Source organism: Oncorhynchus keta, chromosome 18, assembly GCF_023373465.1.
Source record: "Oncorhynchus keta strain PuntledgeMale-10-30-2019 chromosome 18, Oket_V2, whole genome shotgun sequence".
Taxonomy (NCBI): domain Eukaryota; kingdom Metazoa; phylum Chordata; class Actinopteri; order Salmoniformes; family Salmonidae; genus Oncorhynchus; species Oncorhynchus keta.
The window spans coordinates 21,949,564-21,976,661 of NC_068438.1; the positions used below are offsets into that span (position 1 = coordinate 21,949,564).

Genomic DNA, 27,098 nt, shown 5'->3' on the forward strand with positions numbered 1-27,098 from the left:
GGCGTGTGCCTCCCTGCGTTTGGAAATGTCTGTTAAGCAGTTTGAAGAGGGAGAGGAGATTTGAGCACTGGGCTCTCTCTGTCTCTCTCTGTGTGTTTTAATAGAAGCTGATGTGGTTGAAGTCACTGAGAATATACCCTGTCACAGTGTGATGAAGGAAACCAACTCCTGCAGTTGATTTTATACGTGGCTCAGTGGGGCTATGCTTAGTTTGCCACAGTTCTTTCATTCTGACAAGCTACAGCACACTGTTCCCTCTGTTTGTTCTGCAGATATCCCCTATCCGGGGGCACTGGCAGAGGTACACAACATGTATAGTTTATAAAGAACAATAAGCTTTAGTGAATACACAATTGCAAGAATATTTTTTCACTTATTTTTTCTCCCCCGGTGCTGATACACTACATACCCAAACATATGTGAGCACCTGCTTGTCAAACATATCATTCCAAAATCATGGGAATTAATATGGACTTGGTCCCCCCTGTGCTGATATAAAAGCCTCCACTCTTCTGGGAAGGCTTTCCACTAGCTGTTGGAACATTGCTAGAACATAATGGCCCCAGAACATTATTCCTCCTCCAAACTTTACAGTTGGCACTATTTATTGGGGCTGGTAGCGTTCTCCTAGTATCCGCCAAATACAGATTACTCTGTCGGATTGCCAGATGGTGAAGCGTGATTCAACACTCCAGAGATTATATTTCCATTACTCCCGAGTTCAATGGAATTACACCACTCCAGCCGACGCTTGGCATTGGGCATGGTGATTTTAGGCTTGTGTGCAGCTGCTTGGCCATGGAAACCCATTTCATGAAGCTTCTGACGAACAGTTATTGTGCTGATGTTGCTTCCAGAGGCAGTTTGGAACTCGATAGTGAGTGTTGCAAGTGAGGAGAGACGATTTATACGCACTACTCGCTTCAGCACTCGGTGGTTCTGTTCTGTGAGCTTCTGTGGCTTACCACTTCGTGCCTGAGCTGTTGTTGCTCCTAGATGTTTCCGCTTCACAATAACAGCATTTACAGTTGACTGGGGCAGCTCTAGCAGGACTGAAATTTGATGAACTGACTCGTTGGAAAGGTGGCATTGAGCTCTTCAGTACGGCCATTATACTGCCAATGTTTGTCTATGGAGATTGCATGGCTGTGTGCTCGAGTTTATACACCAGTCAGAAATGGGTGTGGCTGAAATAGCCGACTCCACTAAATTGTGTAGTTTTGCACATAAAGTGTATATCATTGGTATCCTCAGTCAACCTACCTGTTCTATTTGCAGGCAGAAACCTTTGATGGCTCTGGGCAGCCCATCCTGGCCATCAAAGGGGCCAAGCTGTCGGACTATGGGGGCAGATCTCTATCTGCTTCGTTCAGCAGCACCGTCATGGTCAACCCCGACATCCCTGAGGCATACAAGCTGCGTGGCTGGTAAGTGTCTGTCTCATCTCGACCCAAATAGCTTTAGGTTCTAACAGCCTCTGTGACTGTGTTATACAAGAACAACCTGGGTATGTATGGAGCCACTATTGGGTCATATTTTGGTTTTAAAAGACCTGGAACGAATCTCACATCCTCTGCTCCACTGTTGAGAGAATTCTAAAGGAATTTGAATGTTAAATATCAGATCCCACAAACCCTGAGGGGTGCGTGCTCTGGCTTGTATCATCTAGATTAGCCTACCTCCGTTAGTGAAGATGTGGGGGGGTTACTTCAATGAAGCTTTACATATGATTGCAAATCATTCTTAAACTGTGGAAAATGCCTTTTTCTACTTATCTGCCCTTCAAAAGAAGCCACAAATGACATGTGCACAAATTTGTCCTTGATTGTGGTGATGGGAGTGTTTGTTTTGATCACATTGACGGGGCAGATCATAAATATTTTTATTTCATATCAATGTCAATAACTAAATTCAAAAGATATTTGGAAGTAACCCTAAAGCCTGTATTTGTAGCCAATCTGTAAATGGCACACCCAACTACCTCATACCCATATTATCACTTACCCTCTTGCTCTTTTGTACCCCAGTATCTCTACTTGCACATCTATCACCCCGGTATTAATGCTAAATTGTAATACTTTCGCCTCCATGGCCTATTTATTGCTTTTACCTCTCTACTCTTCCTCATTTGCACACACTGTACATATGTACATATATTTTTCTTTTCTATTGTGTTATTGACTGTACATTTGTTTGTAACTCTGTTTTTGTCACACTGCTTTGCTTTATCTTGGCCAGGTCGCAGTTGTAAATGAACTTGTTCTCAACTGGCCTACCTGGTTAAATAATGGTCAAATAAAACTATTTTTTAGTGAAACCTAAAGCCTATATTTTATTGGAACAAATATATAGTGAATATAGGTCCAAGTCGAATTTTTTATGTGCGAGTGGTTATTTAGGGAAAGGGGTAGTTGGTAGCACATGCAGTGGTTTAAGATGGCAGACACTATCACAGAGGAACAGGCCCCTCCTGTGTTATCCCTTGAAAACGCCCTATTGGCTGCTCCAGCAAAGCAATGGGAAAATTGTTACTATGACTCATGCATTCATATTTTCTTTGTGTTCTCTTGAGAATTCTGATTATTCATTACTTAAATAATGTTATTCACTGTGTACCATATTCCCAAATAAATACTCCGCTTTTCCAATCCCATATCTAGTTGGGAAGCTAGGCAGCAGTTTAGTTAAGTTGATATCAAAGCAGTGTCTTGTCAATGGCCGGCTAGAAGCATAAAATTGGGATCTTGTAATTCAATGGGTAGAAGCAGGTTTGTAAAGGCAGTCGGCTAGATGTGAATGGATGGAGGAGGCACGGTGATCACAGGGATCGGTGTCCCTTCCACGGGATGGTTGAGCTAATGCGATCAGCATCAGGTTGTAAGTAACGAGAATTTCCTAGGACATAGACATATCTGATAATGGCAGAAAGCTTACATTCTTGTTAATCTAACTGCACTGTTTTAAAGTAGCTATTACAGTGAAAGAATACCATGCTATTGTTTAAGGAGAGTGCACAGTTATGAACATAAGTTATTAAGGGACAGCCATTGCTCCTATTTAACCGTCAGCTCAGCTCTCTGGCACCATGATTGATCTGTCCCTCCTCCTTCAACATCCTCTTCTCCCACTCCACTCTGACAACAGACCATGTCTGGCCCCCAGTCAGACAATTGAAGGAAAAATGTCTCAAAAGTGGAGATTCAATCGATTCTCACCCAAGGTGCTATTTTATTTACCTTCCAACAGCAACACCGGCCACACACTCCCCAGGGAAATAAGATGAAAGAAGGCTGAGGAATGAAATTGAAGGAGACCCAATAACAATTTCAATTTATATTTTGGCACGTCCTGTGCGTCTTGACATGCTCAAATTCCACTTCCCTGTGCCTTAGAAAAAAAGGTTGGGCCGCTGTAATTATTTTTGAGCGGATCAGAAGCCTTGATCTGCATAATGAGAGCAGTGAAATGTGACTACATAGCGGGAGGGAGAGAGGGGTGGCAAGTCAACAAAATATGCTCATATCTGCCACTTCATTGGGTGTCTGGGTTGTGGTGATTTCTGATTACAGCTTTATCTCTCCCTCACAACTACCCTTTGAAAGGTTGTTGTCAAAGTCACTGGATCTGACGTTTCTTGGAAACGGTTTTGGTATTATTAGTTTTTTTCAGTATGATAAACTCTCTGTCCTATAAACATTTAATGGACTGAGCTATAGAGAATTGTTACTAGTTGGGTATTTGAATGATATTTGGCCATTTCAGAGGTCATTCCCCAAACATAATGTGGTATTACATGCTTCCTATTCAAGAGAATTCTCTACCATTTGTCGAAGTGGAAACCATTTAGCTTGTTTACCAATATGGCATTGGATGTGGATGTAGTGGAGCGTCTTTGCAAGAATCTCCCATGTTTCCGCCTGCTCACTTCAACAACGCAGGTGTTCCACTTCCTGCCCTCTGAGCTGTGTGAGCTTCCTTCATTTTCTCTGATGTCTCAAATGTCACTATTACCTACAGTGGGGCAAAAATGTATTTAGTCAGCCACCAATTGTGCAAGTTCTCCCATTTAAAAAGATGAGGCCTGTAATTTTCATCATAGGTACACTTCAACTATGACAGACAAAATGAGAGAACAAATCCAGAAAATCACATTGTAGAATTTCTTTTCATGCATTTATTTGCAAATTATGGTGGAAAGTAAGTATTTGGTCACCTACAAACAAGCAAGATTTCTGGATCTCACAGACCTGTAACTACTTCTTTAAGAGGCACAATTGGTGGCTGACTAAATACTTTTTTGCCCCACTGTATATAGTGTACTACTTTTGATCAGAACATGTAGTAGTGTACTACAAAGGGAATAGGGTTTCATTTGGGACGCAGACACGCCAGTCAGTTGTCACATGGACAGCCAGCGATAACGAACCTAAGTGTTTTGTTTTCCAGTGCAACGCCTAGCTGCTATGGGATGATGCATGTCCTCAAGGACAAGTGGGCTGCTGTTGGTTTGCAGGCATCCATCAGTTAGGCCCGGTGAACAGTTCAGAGGATGTTGATATGAGTTCTGACTAATGGCAGTGACCCAACCCGAACATGAGACTACATGATATATTATTTTTGGACGATATTATACTGAACAAAAAAATATATGCAACATGTAAAGTGTTGGTCCCATTTTTAATGATCTGAAATAAAAGATCCCCAACATTTTCACACAGCTTATTTTGCTGAAATTATGTGCACAACTTTGTTTACATCTCTGTTAGTGAGCATTTCTCCTTTGCCAAGATCTATCCCGCTGACAGGTGTGGTATATCAAGAAGCTGATTAAACAGCATGATTATTACACAAGTGCACCTTGTCCTGGCGACAATAAAAGGCCACTCTAAAATGTGCAGTTTTGTCACAACGCAATGCCACAGATGTCTCAAGTTTTGAGGGAGTGTGAAATTGGCATGTTGACTACAGGAATGTCCATCAGAGCTGTTGCCAGAGAATTGAAAATAAGCTGCCTTCAACATCGTTTTAGAGAATTTGGCAGTACATCCAACCGGCCTCAACCACGCCAGCCCAAGACATCCACATCCGGCTTCTTCACCTGCGGGATCTTCTGAGGGGGGGTCTAATAAAGCCCTTATGTGAGGAAAAACTCAATCTGATTGGTTGGGCCTGGCTCTCAAGTGGGTGGGCCTTAGCCCACCCATGGCTGCACCCCTGCCCAGTCATATGAAATCAATAGATTAGGACCTATTTAATTTCTTTAAATTGATTTCCTTCTATGAACTGTAACTCAGTAAAATTGTTGCATTTTTATTTTTTTGTTCAGTGTATGTCAATTGATCTAAAGTATTATATTTTACTTTACTTTTTTATACTGTAGGTAGAGTTAGCTACCGCAAGTCTGCTGTGCCTGCACCAAAACTCCTGTATTTTTCTTCATAGTTTGTGCATCTTCTTTTTAAATAGTGAGCCAACATGTTTTCAGCACTTTTATTTTGCTGACTGATCAAAACTAATTTTATCTGTCTTGTCTCTCTGCAGCAGACATATAATGAGCAATATATTTGAGACCTCAAATCGCAGTGTTGAATCGAATCGTGAGAATCGCAATACATATCCCTGGCAATTCCCAGTCTAAGGATGAAATAGACTCTCAAATATGAAGTAAAATGTTGTATTGAGAACCATGTATTTTTGCTTTTCAAGTAGTACGGAGCAATATGTTGACTAAAACTAGGTTAGTAGTGAATGATTTAGTGATTTTAGGCCTAGCACATCAGTGCTTGTTGAATACTTTCAGTATTCTGGGAGAGAAGGATGTTGATCATCAGTGAGCCATGCTTTCAGCAGTTTGCATCCCAAATTTCCCCATTTCATATATAGTGGATTCAGGTTTCAATTTGGGGTGCTTCAGATCTGTCCACAAATGAAGAGGCCTTTTTTATGTGAACATTTTCATCTTGCAAGCATTGAAAACCCAGCGCTTTTTACAACTGAAGAACAAAGGCAAACTCTGAACCTTTTGTCAGAGCCAAGCTCTTGAAAACATTATTTTGCAAAGTGTAGGTGTCTTAATTTGATCATTTTTGCTGCAAACTGTATCTGTATCTTATCTATCCCACCCTGGGTAAGATGTTGACTGAAACCCATGCAGTGGATCAGTGGTTCTGCTCAGCCTATCCCTATGTGTGCTGGACTGAATTTAAAAAAATAACTGCCACTCTCCCTTTTTTAATGTCAGACTAATTCATCTTATAGAGAGAAACTGTTTTAATTTCTTTAAACAAGAATGCCACACTACGCAGCAATCATCTTGAGCCTTGATTTGGTTCTGAGCTCCATAATTTTATATATATTTATTTATTTATTAGATTCCATTGTCTTTGAAATATACTTTACAGATTGCCATGAAATCTGTGTTCTTTTTTGGGGAGAATTGGGAAGATGAACTATTGTGCATGAAAGAAATGTCTTTATAAACAGCATCGAATGTGATTCCTGTGGTGCTCCAGTAATTTAGGGCACTGTCTTAGCCCCACTCTATTGCATAATTTAAATGCTTAAAGATTAATTTAGCTAGATTAATTAAAGTGTTCCTTACTCAACTGGTGCTGTTTTTTTTCCTCGGCTTTTTGCAACTTTGGTGCATGCTCATTTAGTGCCCTCATTATTTAGGCATTTAAATGATTCATAACGATAATTTTATTTACCTTATCATAAACCACATCTACTTAATTATAGCTTAGTCTAGTCAATTACCCTGCTCTTCCCCAGTATCAAGTAACACCCTGAAAATGCCTTGACTGCTCAGTTGCTATTTGGGAGGATTTAGATAAAAAAATAAAAATCAAATCTAATTTGTTTCATAAGCAGATGTGAAATGTTTCCCTACTGAGCCATCCGGTGCATACCGTAGCAGCCTTTGTCCATTAGATGGCATCACAGGCTACACAGACACATCTAGAGTGGCTCCTTCTCTCCTCTCCCCCTTCCCTCTCTTCTCTCCCCTAGCTGTCTGGACAACTGTCTCTGTCTGTCACTCCATCTTGTCATTCTTCCTCTTGTTCCATTCGTCTTGTCCTATTGCCATTGCTCACTTAGTGATACTTGGCTACTCTCACTCTTTCTGTTCTGTGTGATCCTGCAGTCACGAGAGTCATCTGATCTCCCTTACACACTACAGACAGACGGGATGTGTCCCAAATGGCACCTTATTCCTTTTATAGTGCACTACTTTTGACTGGAGTCCTATGGGTCATGGTCAAAAGTAGTGCACTATATAGGGAAATGGGTGCCATTTGGGATGTGGAAATCCTGCTACCCACTAGTAGAGCTGCTCAGCTCACAGCAAAAATATATTTGTCCTTTTCATCAATTAATAAAATAGCATCAACTATTTGAGTGCGGACCCTCTACTAATGAAACAGAGCATCAGTTAGTGATATCAAGAACCTTTTGATTGCCCTCCTCTCCTCTGCTCACACACTAGAAGTGTGCTGTTGCTGTTCAGTTGTTCTGCCTAGCTTGTGCTCAGTGCTCCAACATAACGATTCACATTTTTGATTTTAAACAAGTAGTTTAACTCTGTGGCTATGCTACTTGGTCTCTCCTCTTTTTCTCTTGTTGTCATTAGTTTGTCCCAGCATTGAAGTGGTGTAAAAATACTTTAAAGTACTACTTAAGTAGTTTTTTGTGTTATCTGTACTTTACTATTTATATTTTTGACATCTTTTACTTCTACATTCCTAAAGAAAATAATACATTTTGCATTTTTTTACATCCATACATTTTACCTGACACCCAAAAGTACATTTTGAATGCCTAGCAGGACAGGATGCCCCTGGCTAGCCATACATAAAAAATGGTGCCGTCGGCTTGCTTAAAAGAAGGAATTTGAAATGATTTATACTTAAGTATATTTCAGCAATCACTTTTACTTTTGATACTTTAAGTATATTTAGAACCAAATACTTTTAGACTTTTACTCAAGTAGTGTTTTACTGGGTGACTTACCTTAATAGAAAGTCACTCAAATAAAAGTGTATATATACTTTTCCTCAAGTATGACAATTGTGTACTTTTTTGCACCACTGCAGCTTAGTTCCCTCCTGGTGAAAGCTTAATCTCTCCTTTTTGTGAAATGAAAAACAGTCTTGTGATTCAGACCATTTGTTATGTTGGAATAGAATACATGGTCATATTTACAACCCTGTTCCCATTGGTAATTACCTCCATGTACTGCGTCATTCAACTTCACAACTACGGAGAGTGAATGCTTGAGCAGACCTCATGGATAACTAATCATACCTGCTGTATGTTTTCCGCCAGTCAGAGACACGTCATGAGAGCCATAGCTGGAGACAGGGAAGGAACCGTGCTTACAGAAGGGTTCCTGTCATTCATAGCTGCTCTTTCTCCTTCCCTCTGTCACATGCTCTATGTCATGTCTCCCTGCCGTCCTGTCCTTGGCCGTATGGCTCGTTGTGACGTGTGACGGGGTGCCATGCTATGCACATGAATCTGTTCTTTCCCTTTTCTTCTTCTTGTTGTCGTCTCTCTTCGTTGGTTAGTCTCACTTCATCCACTCTCTGTGCATCTCCCTGCCTGCCTGTCGGTCCACTGTTGTACATCTTCTGTCAGCTCCAATTTGTCCTGATTTTAGTTTCCATCAAACCCACTGACTTACTATACCCTGCCTGTTGTAGCGGTTTCCTACAGAACAATCTTCTGTTTGTCTTCCTTTACAGTCTGCGTTACATAGTCTCCTGGGTACCTTGCTTAGCATTTTGTTCATTATTTGTTACTCTGTCAAAAATAACATCTTGAAATCAATCAGATATACGTTAATGATCATCAGCTTACCTACCAGGAGTTTGGATTAGAAAACGCCATAAATGTTTAATTCCTTTCATTCTGTTCCAGACTATTTCTCTTGGTGAAACACCAGCAGCTTCATGAAAGGAGTTGTTGTTAATCAGAAAAAAGTATTTTCAGGTGGATTTCAGAACTAGGTTGATGTTGTTTTTAATGCATCAACAGCCAGGTGTCAGGCCCCCTATCAGTACGAACACCAGTAGAATTATAACAAAGCAGGAATGGGAGTACAGAGATGAGGGAATAGGTGCCACAGGAAAGAATTGCACACATTTTTCGGTGGTTGGGTGGGAGAGGAAATTGGCAGAGGCCATAGTGGCCGGGCCACATGCTTGCAGGCCATTAATGGGGATATTTTCAATTAGTCATGCTTCCAAGAGCAAGTCCCGCTCACTGTATTTACAGCCCCTGTCCCCTCACCCCCCACAGCGCTACACAATACCTCCTAGCAATAGATTACTCAGCTCTATTGATCTCTTGCACAATTCCAACCTGAGTGTTTATTTATTTATTTTTCCCTTTCCCCTGCTCTCCTCCCCCTATTCTCCATCCCTCTCTTCTCTCTCCTTCTCCCTTGTATTGTGTGAATCACCTGGAGGTAACGCTGAGTGAAAATTGGTTTCTGATTCCCCCATCACTGCTGTTGATTCATTTCACAGCCACTCTCTCTGCCACTCAGCCTGGTTTGCCCTCAGCACAGACTATTTTTGCGTCCCAAATGGCACCATATTCCTTATTTAGTGCACTATATAGGCAATAGGGTGCCCTTTTTTAGGATGCAACCTAGCTCAGCTTTGTCAAACAGGCATGGCTATGTTGGCCAGGATGTGTTTTGTTAAAATAGTACTAGACATCAGACAATTCACTAGGCTACAAGACGGTGGTCTACTAGGCATTAGGCTACAAGACGGTGGTCTACTAGGCATTAGGCTACAAGACGGTGGTCTACTAGGCTACAAGACGGTGGTCTACGAGGCACTAGGCTACAAGACGGTGGTCTACGAGGCACTAGGCTACAAGACGGTGGCCTACTAGGCTACAAGACGGTGGCCTACTAGGCTACAAGACGGTGGCCTACTAGGCTACAAGACGGTGGCCTACTAGGCTACAAGACGGTGGCCTACTAGGCTACAAGACGGTGGCCTACTAGGCTACAAGACGGTGGCCTACTAGGCTACAAGACGGTGGCCTACTAGGCTACAAGACGGTGGCCTACTAGGCTACAAGACGGTGGCCTACTAGGCTACAAGACGGTGGCCTACTAGGCTACAAGACGGTGGCCTACTAGGCTACAAGACGGTGGCCTACTAGGCTACAAGACGGTGGCCTACTAGGCTACAAGACGGTGGCCTACTAGGCTACAAGACGGTGGCCTACTAGGCTACAAGACGGTGGCCTACGAGGCTACAAGACGGTGGCCTACGAGGCTACAAGACGGTGGCCTACGAGGCTACAAGGCGGTGGCCTACGAGGCTACAAGGCGGTGGCCTACGAGGCTACAAGGCGGTGGCCTACGAGGCTACAAGGCGGTGGCCTACGAGGCTACAAGGCGGTGGCCTACGAGGCACCTCTATGTATTACACTTGACTTCTTTTGTCTTTTCTATTGAGATTGATGGGGTTGTTTCTGCAGTGACATGTTGACTAAAGGTGTGTGTGTTTAACTGTGTCCATCCAGGTATGACAAGGAGGGCCACTCTATGGCTGGCCAGTCTCTGACGGAGGCGAGGACAGGTGGAGGAGGGAACACCAACTGGAAGACCCTGGCTGACATCAAGACTGAGCACCTTGGACACGGAGACAAGGTTTTTTGCGCACGCACACACCAGCACACGCTCACACTAACATATTTTGTTGTAGACAAACATGTACATCAGTCTAAAATGTATTTTTTCTTGACTTGAGTCAAAGCAATAATATTCAAGGACAAACTGAAAGACAATATCGATTACAAGCGATACCTTCTTTGAAGGTGGGAACTAGACCAACCTGCATTGTGGATCCAACACACAGCAGCATCTCTATCTCAGTCACCATGAAACACTGGAACCTTGTCACTTCATCCTGTCTTTCCAAGGATTCTCTTTTCTTGGTTAGCAGTCATGATAAGTCTTTAATCAGAGCGATTCATTAAAGGACTGTGCTACTGGATCGCAAGCTTATTTTTAAAGCAGAATGCTAGCTTGTTTCTGTCCAAAATGTGACCATATTCCTTAAATAGTGCACTACTTTTGGCCAGGGCCCAATGGCACGCTATTCCCTATGGGACCTTGTCAAAAGTAGTGCATTATATAGGGAATAGGGTGCCATTTGGGATGCACACTACGATATTCTGATGATCTCCCTCTCGTTAATCACCAACATAGTAGGTGTCCTCTGCTGCCCTCTCCCTACCTAGGTATGTGCTTTGTGACGTCACATTTATCTCCCATATTGATTGTGAAGATAAGAGTGGCTCCATTCATTAATCTTGATAATGAAGTGATTGCTCTCATATGAGTCCAGTAAAATATGTGCTTGAAATTTCAGCTTATTTTCATTTTATGAGAAGGGTGGAAAGGTGTATAATTCATCTAAGGTTATGAAAACTGATATGTTTAATATTTGTAATATAAAACTATATTATTTAATCCTGGGCCTTGGTTATTAACCTCCGTTTTGGGATAAGGGATGAGAGGATTTTAATTAGGTTTATTTGACTGACTTTGTGTGAGGAGTTCTCTGGTTAGAAGGGCACTGGGAGAGATGGGGGGGATGGACAGGGAGGGAGGGGATGGTACAAAAGCTCAGGATTGACTGGGAGAGATGGGGGGGATGGACAGGGAGGGAGGGGATGGTACAAAAGCTCAGGATTGACTGGGAGAGATGGGGGGAATGGACAGGGAGGGAGGGGATGGTACAAAAGCTCAGGATTGACTGGGAGAGATGGGGGGGATGGACAGGGAGGGAGGGGATGGTACAAAAGCTCAGGCTTGACTGGGAGAGATGGGGGGTGGACAGGGAGGGAGGGGATGGTACAAAAGCTCAGGATTGACTGGGAGAGATGGGGGATGGACAGGGAGGGAGGGGATGGTACAAAAGCTCAGGATTGACTGGGAGAGATGGGGGGGATGGACAGGGAGGGAGGGGATGGTACAAAAGCTCAGGATTGACTGGGAGAGATGGGGGGATGGACAGGGAGGGAGGGGATGGTACAAAAGCTCAGGATTGACTGGGAGAGATGGAGAATCCAAATCAAATTGTATTTGTCACATGCGCCTAATACAGCAGGTGTAGACCTTACTGTGAAATGCTTACTTACAAGCCCTTATTTATTGAACAATGCAGTTCAATAAATAGTTAAGAGTATTTACTAAATAAACAAAAGTTGATTTAAAAATAAATAATAATAACAGTAACAGGGCTATATACAGGGGGTACAGAGTCAATGTGTGGAGGTACAGGTTAGTCGAGGTAATTTGTACATGTACAGTTGAAGTCGGAAGTTTACATACACTTATGTTGGAGTCATTAAAACTAGTTTTTAAACCACTCCACACATTTCTTAACAAACTATTTATTTATTTCACCTTTATTTAACCAGGTAGGCAAGTTGAGAACAAGTTCTCATTTACAATTGTGACCTGACCAAGATAAAGCAAAGTAGTTCGACACATACAAGAACACATGGAGTAAAACAAACAGTCAATAATACAGTAGAAAAATAAGTCGATATACAATGTGAGCAAATGAAGTGAGATAAGGGAGGTAAAGGCAAAAAAGACTGTGGTGGCGAAGTAGAACACTGGAATGGTAGATTTGCAGTGAAAGAATGTGCAAAGTAGAAATCTAAATAATGGGGTGCAAACGAGGGAAGGGAAGGGAAGAGGTAGTTGTTTGGGCTAAATTGTATATGGGCTATGTACAGATGCAGTAATCTGTGAGCTGCTCTGACAGCTGGTGCTTATAGCTAGTGAGGGAGATAAGTGTTTCCAGTTCAGAGACTATAGTTTTGGCAAGTCAGTGAGGACCTCTACTTTGGATGGCACAAGTAATTTTTAACAATTGTTTACAGACAGATTATTTAACTTATAATTCACTGTATCACAATTCCAATGGGTCAGAAGTTTACATACACTAAGTGCCTTTTAAACAGCTTGGAAAATGCCAGAAAATGATGTCATGGCTTTAGAAGCTTCTGATAGGCTGACATAATTTGAGTCAATTGGAGGTGTACTTGTGGATGTATTTCAAGGCCTACCTTCAAACTCAGTGCCTCTCAGACCTCAGAAAAGAAATTGACCTCCGAGTCTGGTTCATCCTTGGGAGCAATTTCCAAACGCCTGAAGGTTCCGCGTTCATCTGTACAAACAATAGTACGCAAGTATAATCACCATGAGACCACGCAGCCGTCCTACTGCTCAGGAAGGAGACACGTTCTGTCTCCTAGAGATGAACGTACTTTGGTGTGAAAAGTGCAAATCAATCCCAGAACAACAGCAAAGGACCCTGTGAAGATGCTGGAGGAAACAGGTACAAAAGTATCTATATCCACAGTAAAACGAGTCCTATATCGACATAACCTGAAAGGCCGCTCAGAAAGGAAGAAGCCACTGCTCCAAAACAGCCATAAAAAAGCCAGTTTGCAGCTGCACATGGGGACAAAGACCCTGCCCTCCTCTCCCCTTTTCTCCGTCTTCATGCTGATGCCGGGGATTTGGGCCTTGTCTCGACAAAGCATCCTTCATGTCGGACTCATTAACAAAAAAGTTGTCTAGTTCGAGGTGAGTAATCGCTGTTCTGATGTCCAGAAGCTCTTTTTGTTCATTAGAGACAGTAGCAGCAACATTATGTACAAAATTAGTTGCGAACATTGTTGCGAAAAAACAAACAAAATAGCAGCCATCCCCTCCGGTGCCATTATACTAGGAGAGGGGGACAATAGTAGAAAAGCTCAGGCTTGACAAACAGACACAAGTGGACTCGGGTCATGTGAAGGAGTGAGGTGTTGGAGAATGGGTAGAGGATTTTGGGGTATAGACAGGCTTGGGTCAAAGAGCATGTGAGAAAATGTCCTACTGTAGCAAAAGGAGGGGAAAATGGGGCATGTTCCAAATATATGGGCCGAGATAAATAATAGAAGAGCAACACTCGACTGGAAACCTATTTGTGGCTAAACCCCTACCTGTTTGTGTGTATGGAGGATGTTGGGGCATTGCTGTGGTGATTGGCTCAGCGGCTGGCTGGGCTCTAGTCCTGGTTCTGCTGCTCTCTCATCTACTCTGCAGTTCTCCAGGGCCTGGTGTCACCAAGCCTCAGTATAGCGCTTTTATTGTTCTTTCTTGAATCCTGACGCTCCTCACATTGTAGTGTATGGACACTATATAGGCTAACCAGTTACTTGACACTCCCCTCACATTGTAGACCTTGTAGGTTACATGCACACATTAATGCCATTTTTGTGGATTAATATAATAGTTTAAAACATTTACATGCTTTGGAAGGAAAAAAACGATTTCCCTAAAATCACATGGACACATCTGAAATCAGGCTACCTGATAGATAAATTCAGAAAATCGCCAATCAAAAGAGACGTTCTACCACCATGTTATTTTGGCAAATCCTTTTTTGTTCTGGTTGTTCTGGTTTCGGCACTCACTTCTCTGGCTCATAAGAGGGAGGCTACTGGTGCTGACACATACGCAGACCTATTGTTTAACCTTTATTTAACCAGGCAAGTATAGTTAAGAACAAATTCTTATTTACAATGACTGCCTAGGAGCAGTGGGTTAACTGCCTTGTTCAGGGGCAGAACGACAGATGTTTTACCTTGTCAGCTCGGGGATTCGAACTAGCAACCTTTCGGTTACTGGCCCAACGCTCTAACCACAAGGCTACCTGCCTCCCCACCACTGGAACACTGATTAAGCTGTTTACATGACCAAATAATTTGAAAGATTGCTCAGAAAACCAGGTGTTTAAATCACCTTATGCTGACTTCCAGTTTGGCCTTTCGCCAATGTTTTTTTAAATTAGCATAATAAAGTGCATGTAAACGTTGTCACTATCTCATTGTAGAGTAGGCAGTTGGCACTATATATAGGCTATCCAGTATGAGCATTGCTGATTCACTAGTTCCTTTGACCTTCACCAGAGTCCTCCACACTATCCATTAGCCCCCTGTTGGGTTAAGGAGCTTTCTCCTGGCATTAGGCTGTGGTGTGAGAGGAGAGAGGAAGGGAGAGGTGTGACCCAAGGCTCTAGTTCAGCCTGTAGTGTCTGTGTGTGATGAAGGCTGGGGTTGACAGAGAAGCTGACTCGAGCTCAGTCTGTCCTACTCGTACTGTTCCTGCTCAGCCCGTAGAGCCTCTGAGACACGGGGTCACAAGGTCGGCCCTCTCAAAGCCCTCTGCAAGTCAGCGGCAATTAATTGTCCCTGTCACACAGTCTCTGTCAAAACCCCAATTTCCACAACACCGACTTGCCCTGTCGACAGCGAATGGCTAACCCCGTCCACAGTCCGCTCCTTCCCGGTGGCTTGACACTGCCTGCGTATGTAAAGCCTTGTGACAGAGACAGGAGAAAAACGTCTTCAGTAGTCTCTTCTCCCTCTCTGTGGTGAGTGACATGGTAATTGCGGAGGTATTAACTTGGTTAATTAGTGCTCTTTGGGGAAGCTGCAGTGTGGGAAGGAAAATATGAGGCATTTTAAAGGTAGATTCAATGCTTTGAAAAGGGAGAGATTTTTCTCTCATTTGTCCACTGTCATTGATTATTCCCCAAGTGTTTTTGTGGTCTGAAGTGACATAAAATATAAATTGTCCCTCTGTGCAATTTAATTGTGGCTGAATTCCTTAGGCATATTGACAGTGGCCAGCAGTCAGCCTATGGGGAGAGAGCAAAATCAATTACGACCAATGTGGCAGAAACGTTCCCTTTTAGTTTTTCTATTTATTTCCTTTGAAAACTGGAGGTTAAGACTTTGCCTGGGGCCTCCATCTAGATTGTGAACTCTAGAGAGAAAGAAAGAAAGAACCTCTTGCATGTGGAATTCTCAATGAAGTGCACCAGGCAGAAATGTCCTGTTTCCTGTCCCCTGCTTTCCTTTCTGTACGCCAGGCAATGTTCCCCTCCATGAATATGAATCAGGACGTCCAGGCTATTACAATCCCCTGTTGTAATCCTACTGTAGGTCATTATTGTGTAAGGGAGTGTTATAGGTTTTTAAAAGAGCACACCCTGTTTTGTCCTCTGGGTGAATCCTAATGACTGACTTATGAAGATGCTTGGCCTCAGAGGTTTTCCTTTGTGTGTTTCCATAATGAGATATTACTGTGTGGTGTTGCCTATAGGCCCTGGTCGAAATGAGTGTACTACATAGGGAATAGGGCGCTGTTAGGGATGTAGACTGTGTTAAGACGTGGAGGTGTCTGCTCCTCTCTCCTCTTCAACGTGACCCTGTTTTCACCTCACTGGGCCTCTGTCACCTCATTGTCACATGGTGACGAGCAGTAGAGGGGGAGAGAGATTCCACCTGTCTGGCAGAAAGGTGTATGAAGTGGTGGGTGGGGGTATAGAAAGGGAGCTCTACAACGTGTTGACAGAACGAGAGGCAACCCTGTTGACACTGAGTCACGTCATTATGTTGCTCCCTCCCACAGCCCTTTCTGTCCGTCTCCATTTATATATTTCAGGTCTCAGCGCTGGGAAATTCTCAGCAGGTGCTTGCTGCTCTCCGACAGGCTAGGAAATATTCTGAAAGGCTGTTTATGTATATTGGGGTTCTAAACTTTGCATATGCCCTATAACAAAAAGATGAGGCAGCCTGCCTTTGCAGTTTTGTCTTTGTGTTTGGAGCTATGCTATTGGGTTGTTCTTTTTGCATCCCGCTGCAGTAATGTTTCTCTTTTAATAGAGTTTGAATATTCTAGTTGATGTTCTTTAATGCTTATTAGTTGTTAGTTCTGCGCCGTGTAATGTCATGAACCTTATGTAGAAATCATAAACCAAACCTGCACATTACAATCTGGCCTGCCACAAAACATCTACATTTGAAAAGGATTGGCTGAATGATTCTCGTGTGGTTGTGTCCGTCCGGGCGGACTCCTTCAGCTGCAGGTATAGCAGTATGATCTTCCACAAAACATGTGAAGTGTACACTTTTTAAAAGGACTAAGAAGTATACTCAGTAATGTTGGCTGTGTGTTGGCTGTGTCTCTCTCTCCAGGCAGACTACTTCAGCTGCATCGCCACCATAGTGTACATCCGTAAGGAGAACTGTCTGTACCAGGCGTGCCCTAGTCAGGACTGCAATAAGAAGGTGGTGGACCAGCAGAATGGCATGTTCCGCTGTGAGAAGTGTGACAAAGAGTTCCCCAACTTCAAGTACCGACTCATCCTCTCTGTGAGTGGCTCAGCTCTGTCTAAACCCTCTGTCTTTCTGGATGGATTCAGAACGCAGTCAGAGGACCCACACACACGCTGCGTCCCACTCTGCCACCCTATTCACCCTCACTGTGACAGTTTCTGCCCACTCCTGACCCTTTCCCCTAGGCCTGTATTCATTCTCTCATCCTCACAGGACCCTTGGTGGGGCTGTGGCCAGGTGTGTCTTCCTCTGGGGGACTTGTATACTGCCTCTCAATACTCTGCCTCTTGTGCTTTTTCTCTGGCATGCACACTTTCGCTTTCTGTCTTCCTCCCTCCTTTCACTCTTCTCGCTTGTCTTCACACCGCTTTCTTTCTTTCACTCTCTCCTTCCTTCTGGGCACAGTTTTCCCCTCTTCTCCCAGGACTCCAGCCAGTCTTCCCCTGTCGATCTACTTCTCTGACGGTCCTCAACTCTCCCCGTCGGATCTCTTTACACTCATGTTTGAAGATTATTTAAGGCCATTTGGTTCTCACTGCTGCAGGTGTTAAATAGTGGCCGGCTATTTCTGATTCATGTTTTGTTTTGTTGGAAATCAGGATTATGTTGAGTTAATTGCTCTATTCCCCCCCATCAATGTTGAGGCATTTTTTTCTCTGCTTGTTAAAAATAGCAGCATTAAAATACTACCTCAATTAGTCAGCAAATGAGCTCTTGCAGCCAGACATCTAAAATAAGCTGCTTTTCTATTGTTTTGCACCTCTCGCCAGTCAGCATATTGCTTCTCTTCACAGAACTGGAACATAAGCTGGGAATATGCTACCACTGTGCGCAGCTCTCATCACACGTACACCTTGGTTCTGCTGGTGCCCAATGGAAAGTTTTAGAATAATGATTTTCCCAGGAGTATAAACCTATGCAATCGACAATACATTGAATATTCAGCATCAACGTGACATCATTAACAATAATAAACCAAAGTATCAAATCCCTGAGAAGCCTACATTTTTAATAGACTGAATGCATTCCAAATGGCACCTTATTCCCCATGTGTTGCACTTTTGACCAGGGCCCATTGCACTCCTGTCAAAAGTGGTGCTCTATAAAGATAATAGAGAGCTATTTATGTTGCAACCTATGATCAACAAAGCCCAGATGACCTTTGACTTTCCAAAGTACTCACTCCTAACATGAGTCTGTCTCTCTGTTCCTCCTTCTGTCCTGCAGGCCAACATAGCAGACTACGGGGACAACCAGTGGGTGACCTGCTTTCAGGAGAGTGCTGAAGCCATTTTGGGACAGAACGCTGCTTACCTAGGGCAGCTCAAGGACTCGGTGAGCCTGCCTGCCTGTCTCCCTCTCTTCCCGTCTGTCTGCCTGTCTGTCTGCCCGCCTGTCCCACTCCCTGTCTGCCTGCCCCCTGTCTGCCTGCCCGTCTGCCTCCCCGCCCGTCTGCCCGGTTCAAAGCCTGGCCTGAGGAAATGGCCTAGGGGAGGTGCTGAACCCCAGTCACGGTCTAATCTAGCCTGTCCCTGGAAGCCTAAACAGGTTGCTGTGCCGTGTGGTCTCTGTAGGCCCTCACACAGCCTCTATAGGCCCTCACACAGCCTCTATAGGCCCTCACACAGCCTCTGTAGGCCCTCACACAGCCTCTATAACCCAAGGACTTCTATTGAAATAATCATAAGTGTTTTTTTTAACAAAAAAATGTTGCGCTACATTATTATTTATTTTTAATTAGATGGAAAACGGCTTTGATTTAGAACCAGCCATCTTGATTAAAACAATGGCTTTTTAATGGAAAAGAGCAAGTTTCTGATTGTCATTCATGTTAAATTGATCCCATTTTGTTAATTTTCATGCAGAATGAAGCTGCCTTCGAGGAGATCTTTCAGCAGGCCAACTTCCACACGTTCGTTTTCCGTAACAGAGTCAAGCTGGAGACCTACAATGTAAGTAGTGTCTGACAGATATGGGATTTTGGGATCCAATACCATGCTTATTTTTGGGAGGCAAAGTAGGCTATACCTGTTCCAATTTATCGGCCGATGCATTGTTTTTCAGACGTGATATGTCTGTTCAAAGATACCTTTGCATGTGATTTCTTAGAATCAAAAACAAACATTATTAAGTGAACAGAAGTACTCAGATTAGCATGTTTTTGTTCATCATTTGTCAATATCGGTGGTATAAAGACCAATGATAGATCTAAAATAGAGGGATTTTAATCAGTCAACCGATATATTGATTTGACTCTAAATGTATAAAATGACAGACATCAGGCTTGGACGGTATCCAGATTGCCATACCATATTCAGTAATACCGACACTGAAAACAAGGGACACTCTTTTCAAACCCCACTGATACTCTGTAATCCAAAGGTTAGCAATTCTAACAAGTACATGTGAAATCCTGTAGACAATGCTAACTAGATGCTAATGAGCACATTGCAAACATTTTGTACAGATTCTGACTTAAACTATACAAGTAACAGTTTGCTGCACGCACAAAACAAATATTAGCTAGCAAGGCTCTTGATCCAGGAGGGGATTCTCTGCTGGATCAAGCGAGTGCTTGATTTTGGAAGAAGCTAAACAGATGGATAGCTAACTAGCTACTAAATTAGCAAACCAAATGCACAACTGCAGAGCATTTAGCACATTTTAGACAGTTAACTTAATAGTTATAAGATATTTAGCTGGCAAATATTTAGTTGTGAGTTCTGTAACTAGATCACTTGGCGCGTGCTACACGACAAGGCTCCGGTCTCTTGTCATTGTGTTGTAATAATGTAACAGGTGAAATGTAGAATGCAGTGTTCTTCATCTCCTAAGGTATTACACAAATTGAATGCAGATATTTACTTTAAAAGGTAGCAACAAATGTTCAACTTTATTAAATAAATAAATAAATGATCCATGCTATTGGCAGTATTGAAAAACCATCATGTGGCTGGGTATACTGCCCAAGCCTAACAGACATGTATTACTTCATATCAGAGCATGTTTCCAACAATGAGGTAAAGGTTGTCTGGTTCCATTCCAGTCATCTGGATGGGAGGAAAAAGAACCCAGACACACATCTTGTTCATAGGTTTGACAGAATGCCAATTTATTGAAATCAGTATGTAAACAGCTTCTTTCTATGTTCAGCTCTGTGTGACGCTCCTATTCCAATTGGCCTGACAAATATCAGCATTTGGCTGTGGCATTTCTCCTTCTATTGGTTGAATTGCCTCTTCTCTCCTCTCCTTCCATCCCTTCGTCTGTGGATAGAGACCACAGAATAGAACAGACGGTGGGTTTTCTTGAGACGACAGCTCGTTTTCAGGGGCTGTGTGAAAGGTGCACACAGATTAGTTGTGGTCACCCTCTCCTGGAAGCTACACAGATGGAGCCTTGTTTTGAGGGCACAGCATAAAATAATTGATTGGTTTGGGACTGAGAGCAGGGAGAGTTGGAACTCTGCCAGGGAGGCCTATTAACAAGAGAAGAGTAGAGACCACTGTCTGTCACAACGTGTGTGTGTGTGTGTGTGTGTGTGTGTGTGTGTGTGTGTGTGTGTGTGTGTGTGTGTGTGTGTGTGTGTGTGTGTGTGTGTGTGTGTGTGTGTGTGTGTGTACACACTCAACTCAGCCTCGGCAGCTTACAGGAAGGAGCCTGCTGTTTCAAGGATGTCCTGGCCATTGCCTCAAGCAAATGTTTCCTTAAAACATATCTGGGCATTCTGCTGCGAGCCAATTTTCCTTGAGAGGAAAAATAATCTGTTTTTCTTACTTTGAGTCGAGTAGCTAGGTTGTAGAGCATGTTTTCTGATGTAGGATGAACAGTGTAAGGGTCTCATATTGACATTAGGGCTGGGAATATAGCATATGGTTAATGACTCATACAAATACAGTTAATAACTCATACCAATACTTTACTAGACATGAGTACTATAGCATCATATGGTTATAACCTCTCTGGGATATGTGTCCCACCTGGCCAAAAGCCAGGGAAAATGCAGAGGGCCAAATTCAAATAAATTACTATAAAAATCAAACTTTCGTTAAATCACACATGCAAATTAAAGCTACGCTTGTTGTGAATCCAGCCAACATGTCAGATTTCAAAAAGGCTTTTCGGCGAAAGCAGACGATGCTATTATCTGAGGGTAGCACCTCCGTAAACAAAGAGAAACCATATTTCAACCCTGCAGGCGCGACACAAAACGCAGAAATAAAAATATTATTCATGCCTTACCTTTGACGAGCTTCTTTTGTTGGCACTCCAATATGTCCCATAAACATCACAAATGGTCCTTTTGTTTGATTAACTCCGTCGATATATATACAAAATGTCAATTTATTTGTCCTGTTTGATCCAGATAAACACCGGTTTCAACTTGCTCAATGTGACTACAAAATATCTCAAAAGTTACCTGTAAACTTTGCCAAAATATTTCAAACTACTTTTGTAATACAACTTTAGGTATTTCTTTACGTAAATAATCGATAAAATTGAAGACTGGATGATCTGTATTCAATACAGGACGAAAACAAACTGTAGCATGCTTTCTGGTCACTCGCCTCTATCCAACAGTACACTTCAAGTGACCCTCGTTCAAGATTGCTGTACTTCTTCATTACACAAAGGAATAACCTCAACGAATTTCTAAAGACTGTTGACCTCCAGTGGAAGCGGTAGGAACTGCAAGAATGTCCCTTAGAAATCTGGATTCCCAATGAAAATCCATTGAGAAGAGTTACCTCAACAACAACAAAAATCTGAATGGTTTGTCCCTGGGGTTTTGCCTGCTAAATAAGTTCTGTTATACTCACAGACATGATTCAAACCGTTTTAGAAACATGAGTGTTTTCTATCCAAATCTACTAATAATATGCATATCTTTACTCAAGAAGCAGTTTGCATCAGTCATTTGAGATTGTATAATGCAGAATTAGATGAGAAAACAAAGTCGCTGTCAGCACTTCCAGAGGTGACCTTGTAGCTACCTACCTGCTGCTCTGACCACAGACAGACTACCAGAGACATGATATTGTGTTGATGGAAAAGATGCAGCTTAGCCATGTCTGCTGACAATATATTTGATCGTTGTGTGAGGAATCAGGTGGTGAGAGAAGCCTAGTTTATAAATAACAATGATTAGCCTATACGTGATTGTAACTTTGTACAGTGCTCTTGTTCCCTCCCTCAAGCTCTCACTTTTCTCTCTTTGTCCAGACAGTTTAGTCCTTGTAACTTGTTTAGTCTGTTTCCAGTGCTTGGTTGTCTGGGTCTCAAGTGGTTGTCTGGGGGACATTGGAGAAAAGAGAGCACATCGGACATAAAACCATGTTAAGTTCTCAAATAGATGTCTGCCTTCCATCCATTTCCAACCCATGACAGGCCGAGCCCAGTGCAGTAGTACTACGAAAGAAGAAGCAGAGAAGTGCTGTGGATTTGCATAGCAAGCGGCAGTCTGATTCTCCTCGCTTTGCCCACATAAATCCTGCCTTTCTGGCAAGATGTGACCAACACTAATCGCTTGACAAACTCTGTCACACTCGCTTGTGGAGCTGCAGTGCAGTAGGCTTGTGTGTGTGTGTGTGTGTGCCTGAGAGACCTGTGTGTGAGAGGAGTGTGCTCTGGGGGAAGAAAAGGGAGGTGAGGGTGAGTTGGGGGACTAAAGCAGAGTGACGAGAGAGGAAGTTACTCATTAGATGGTAGAAAATGACGAGGGACCATTTCCAGACCACCCTTCGTCTCTGCTGCTGTGTCTGTTTCAGAGCCGCTGCACACAGGATGAAAAGACTGAAGCCCTTTTCATGTGTGATTTGGTTAGTCAGGTTTCTGCTCCCACTATCTACCATAGCAACGCTGGCACACTTAGTACTATTAACGAACGGTCTCATCGGAACTGCACTGTGTATCTGTGGGGTGTGTGTGCACTTTGTAGGGATGCTGGGCAGCTTATGAAACAAGCTTCCCCCTATTGTCAGGACAGTGGAAGTCCCCACCCATCTTTTGAAAACGTCTGAAACCCTACCTCTTTAAAGAGTATCTTAAATATATCCCACAGTGACCCCCCCCAATGTAAAATAGTTTTATGTGTGACTGGAACAAACGGGCCTGAGCTGTCTGAAGCCTGAGTGTAGGCAAAGACACACCAAAGTTTTGTCACATCCATCACACACATGCTGGTAGGCTAGCCGAGCTGAGCCCCCAGCCACACTGTGTCAGCATGTAAACCGAGGTGGGAGCAGCACAGCCGAGCACAGGACTGACACTACACCACAGCCCTGTCAGGACCGCTGTCTTCGGGCTAGTGTCTACACCTGCTGCGACCAACTGCTAGAGATGAGGACGTATCTGCTGTAGTCTAGTTCATGGAGTGGACTTCTTCTATGAACAGTCACAATGCAACCATGGTTACATCATTCTTGTTTCTTACTGTAGAAATGAGAAGATATCCATTGCAACTAGCACTTCAATTCAATGAACAGGGAACAATTAAACCATGGTTCAATCATTTTTGGTCTGTAAAAATATTACAGTAATAACTAGAATTGTAAACAGGGGAGGTACTCAGTGGACCACAGGCTGCAGATGTCTGCAGAAGTCAAACCCCACATGGCTGAGGTCATCCACTGAACCATAACGTTACTGTATACCTTCTCAAGCGTTCCATCTGGCCCTCGTTAGAGGCAGATAGGAGGGTGTGAATGCACTAACATCCAGACTGCATAAATAGCTTTTTAGCTGAACCTAATGGAGTGAGTGCAGTGTAACCACAGGGCAGATCGTAACCACAGGGCAGATCGTAACCACAGGGCAGATCGTAACCACAGGGCAGATCGTAACCACAGGGCAGATCGTAACCACAGGGCAGATGGTCCTTTTTAATCCCATGTGAGAGAGAGGAGTGCTACAACACCTCTTCTCTCTTCCTACAACACCCCCATTTCCTTCAGTCACGCACCCTATGACACCCTCCCTCACCCCGCTCTGCACCTTGCCCCGCCACCTGCACATACATTAGCACAGCCAAGAACAATGCTCACCCTGCTCAGGAAATGGGTATTTCTCCTCTGAGAAAATTCTAGATCAGCAATTGTTTGCAGCGTTTTGATCTTTTGTGTTCACTGTGTACAATTATCATTTTATCAGCAGCATAAATAATACCCTAGCCTGAGGATTGTTCTGTAGAGATCTGCAAAAAGAGAGTGACTGTAATATGGTGATGACTGTCGAATCTAACCTTCTGCTGGGCCGCATTCATTATCCACCTTAAACAGAAGAGAACTGACAAACAGGGAGGGACTACTTGAACTACCAGTCCAATATGAAACACATATTTTAGCTTTCCGTTGGAAAATGTTTTGCTACAGTGTGCACTTATGCCCTGTGTTTTGTAAGGCCTGCTTAGAAGGGTAGGATTCCCTCTTATTGAGGGGACAAGAAGAGGGGGCTTGTTTTCTCTCAGGCTCTAATAAGAGTGAGTCAATTGAAAGGAACATGTATTTTTGACCAGGCTCGATAGGGCTCTGGTCAAAAGTAGTACAGTATGTAGGGAAATGGGAATAGGGTGTCATTTGGGACGTAGCCGGTGACTGTAGCCACCTCTTTAAAGAGTGATGGACCAGGTGGATGACCTTATCTACTCTAGACAGATGCGGAGGTGGTGAGAACATTTAAACGCTGTCTCTGTCGCAGTGCACAGAGGTTGCATCACCGTCCATTTAAATGCCAGATTTTAAATACAGACTATTGAAATATCACATTTTCTAACGTGTTAGAGAAGTAGGCTAATCTCTCTGGTACCAGGCCGCCTGCCTACTTAGTGCTGCTTTCTCTGGCTGAACCAGTCAGTCACCTGTGCTGAACAATCTTGTATAACATGCATTCCAGTAAAAGTCCAAACAGACCGTGTAGACCAACAGTTAAAAGCAGCGGGTGTCCGGTCTATTGACCACAGAACCTCGGCTGTCTTTTTCTGTTAATTTGCTAATGATTCTACATGTTGAATGGCCATTGTTCGTTGACACCCAGCAGGTGATCTACTGCACATGGCCGAGGTTTGTGTTGGTTTGTCTTCCCTCGAAAACACTGGGTGCGTCCCAGTAATATACTACTTCCCACAAATCTAAAGCATTGGATTGGTGGAGGCATGGGCTATAGAGGATTTCCTCCACACTTCTTGTACCAGTCATTTACTTTGAAATCAGTGAAGGGAAGTGAATTAGTTCACACTTTGGGAGGAAGGAGAGATAATTGGGAGGTAGCTAGTGTAGTGAATGGACACTGAGGGGGGCATCATGTAACATCTATTCCATGTGTCCCTTTAGGACGAGTCCCGGATCAAGGCCACGGTGATGGAGGTGAAAACTGTGGACCACAAGGAGTACAGCAAGAGACTCATCATGAACATCAGGAAGATGGCTTCCGCCCAATAAGAACGCTCGCTTTGCCCCCTCGGCTACGTTCAAGCTTCGCCCCCTGATCTGCAGCCGCAGCACTTCCCAACCTGCCAGACTGACTGTGAACCAGTCCTAGGTTTCATCCCAAATGGCACCCTATGTAGTGCACTTCTTTTGACCAAAAGTAGTGCACTACATGGGGAATAGGGTGCCATTTCAGACGTAACTGAAGTGTTACTATTCTATACTTTTTATTTAGCTGTGTCCATGTACCTCTGTTACTCTGTAAGTCACTGAACTTTGAACATTAACTATGCTGAATGTACTGGAAGTTTGGTTTTGTCTTCTTGGCCCAACCAGTAATCTTGAGAGAGTGCTGCTGGGGCAGGATTATATCTCTCTGTGTTATGGTGATGGGTGGGGGGTGACTTCCGAAACTGCTGACATTTTGGGTTGTGGATTAAATGGAGGGAGGGATGAATGGTGCCTGGGATGGGACAGTCTTAACCACAGAAATCATAGCTGTGTGGTCTGTCTTAAGTCAGCTGTTATTGCATGGGTGTTTTGTATACGCAGAGGGGTCTGTACTGTAGCTAGCACTCTGTCACTCGCTCCCACCATCACTGCCTGGACCTACCCATCCCTGATAAGAGCAGTGATTTTCTAACTCTCACACACAGCAGGCAGAATGCAGGAAATGCGCTGTACTGTATTTATGTAGATACATGGTTTAATTTTTGTAATTATTTTCAGTACCTCTTAAGTTAGAATATTTCAGACAGCAATAATTGGCATTTTTCTTTACATCGATTTGGTCAGTTGATTACATAAAAATAAACCTGTTTGTGACCAAAAGTCAAGGAGTTGTCAGGTGTGTTTTTTAATGAATGTTTTCTGCATTGTTCTGTTGACATGTATGAATAAAGGGCCCAGTTTAATGTGATGTGTTAGAATGCTCGGCTGGAGTGTAGCCAGATAAATATGTCTGAGTGTAACCATGTTGTACAGCAGGCAGGTTAACCAGGTCTCAGCCCATTTAAAGATCAGGCAGTGGGGTGGGGGCCATGGGACAGGTCTGGAGCCTTCATCTTTGTTGCTGCATTTTAAAAGAATTATTCAGTAGCTGGCTCACAGTGCTCTCTGGACGCATCCCAAATGCTACCTTATTCGCTTTACAGTGCACTAGAGCCCATAAGGTTCTGGTCCAAAGTAGTGTACTATATAGGGAATAGGGTGACAATTGGGACGAACATCAATCTCCAGAGGTGGAGCTCAGATGTGCCACTGATACCCTCCTGCAGTCTTGACTTCCATGTTGTATTAAAGCAGAACATCAGTAAAGCTCTTCTTCCCCATTTTTCTTCTGATAACCATCGCGTTTCCACTGAACGCTGCATCTTCGGCCCATTGTGTATAGCTGAGATGGATTAAAGCTGTCTTCCCGCTGTTCAAAATGTTCTTTTTAGCTGTGCCTCATTG

At 43.3% G+C, this 27,098-nt stretch overlaps 1 protein-coding gene across 1 annotated transcript in view; it reads left to right on the plus strand.

Annotated features, from left to right (window-relative positions):
• Positions 1-26,479, plus strand: part of LOC118397462 (replication protein A 70 kDa DNA-binding subunit-like) — a 37,835-nt gene extending 11,356 nt beyond the window's left edge. The window contains exons 11-16 of the mRNA XM_035792223.2: positions 1,279-1,427; positions 10,552-10,678; positions 17,080-17,256; positions 18,448-18,555; positions 19,086-19,172; positions 25,548-26,479. Coding sequence (XP_035648116.1) covers positions 1,279-1,427; positions 10,552-10,678; positions 17,080-17,256; positions 18,448-18,555; positions 19,086-19,172; positions 25,548-25,655 — 756 coding nt within the window. The 3' untranslated portion in view covers positions 25,656-26,479. The remainder of the gene's footprint in view (positions 1-1,278; positions 1,428-10,551; positions 10,679-17,079; positions 17,257-18,447; positions 18,556-19,085; positions 19,173-25,547) is intronic.
• The last annotated feature ends 619 nt before the right edge of the window (positions 26,480-27,098 follow it).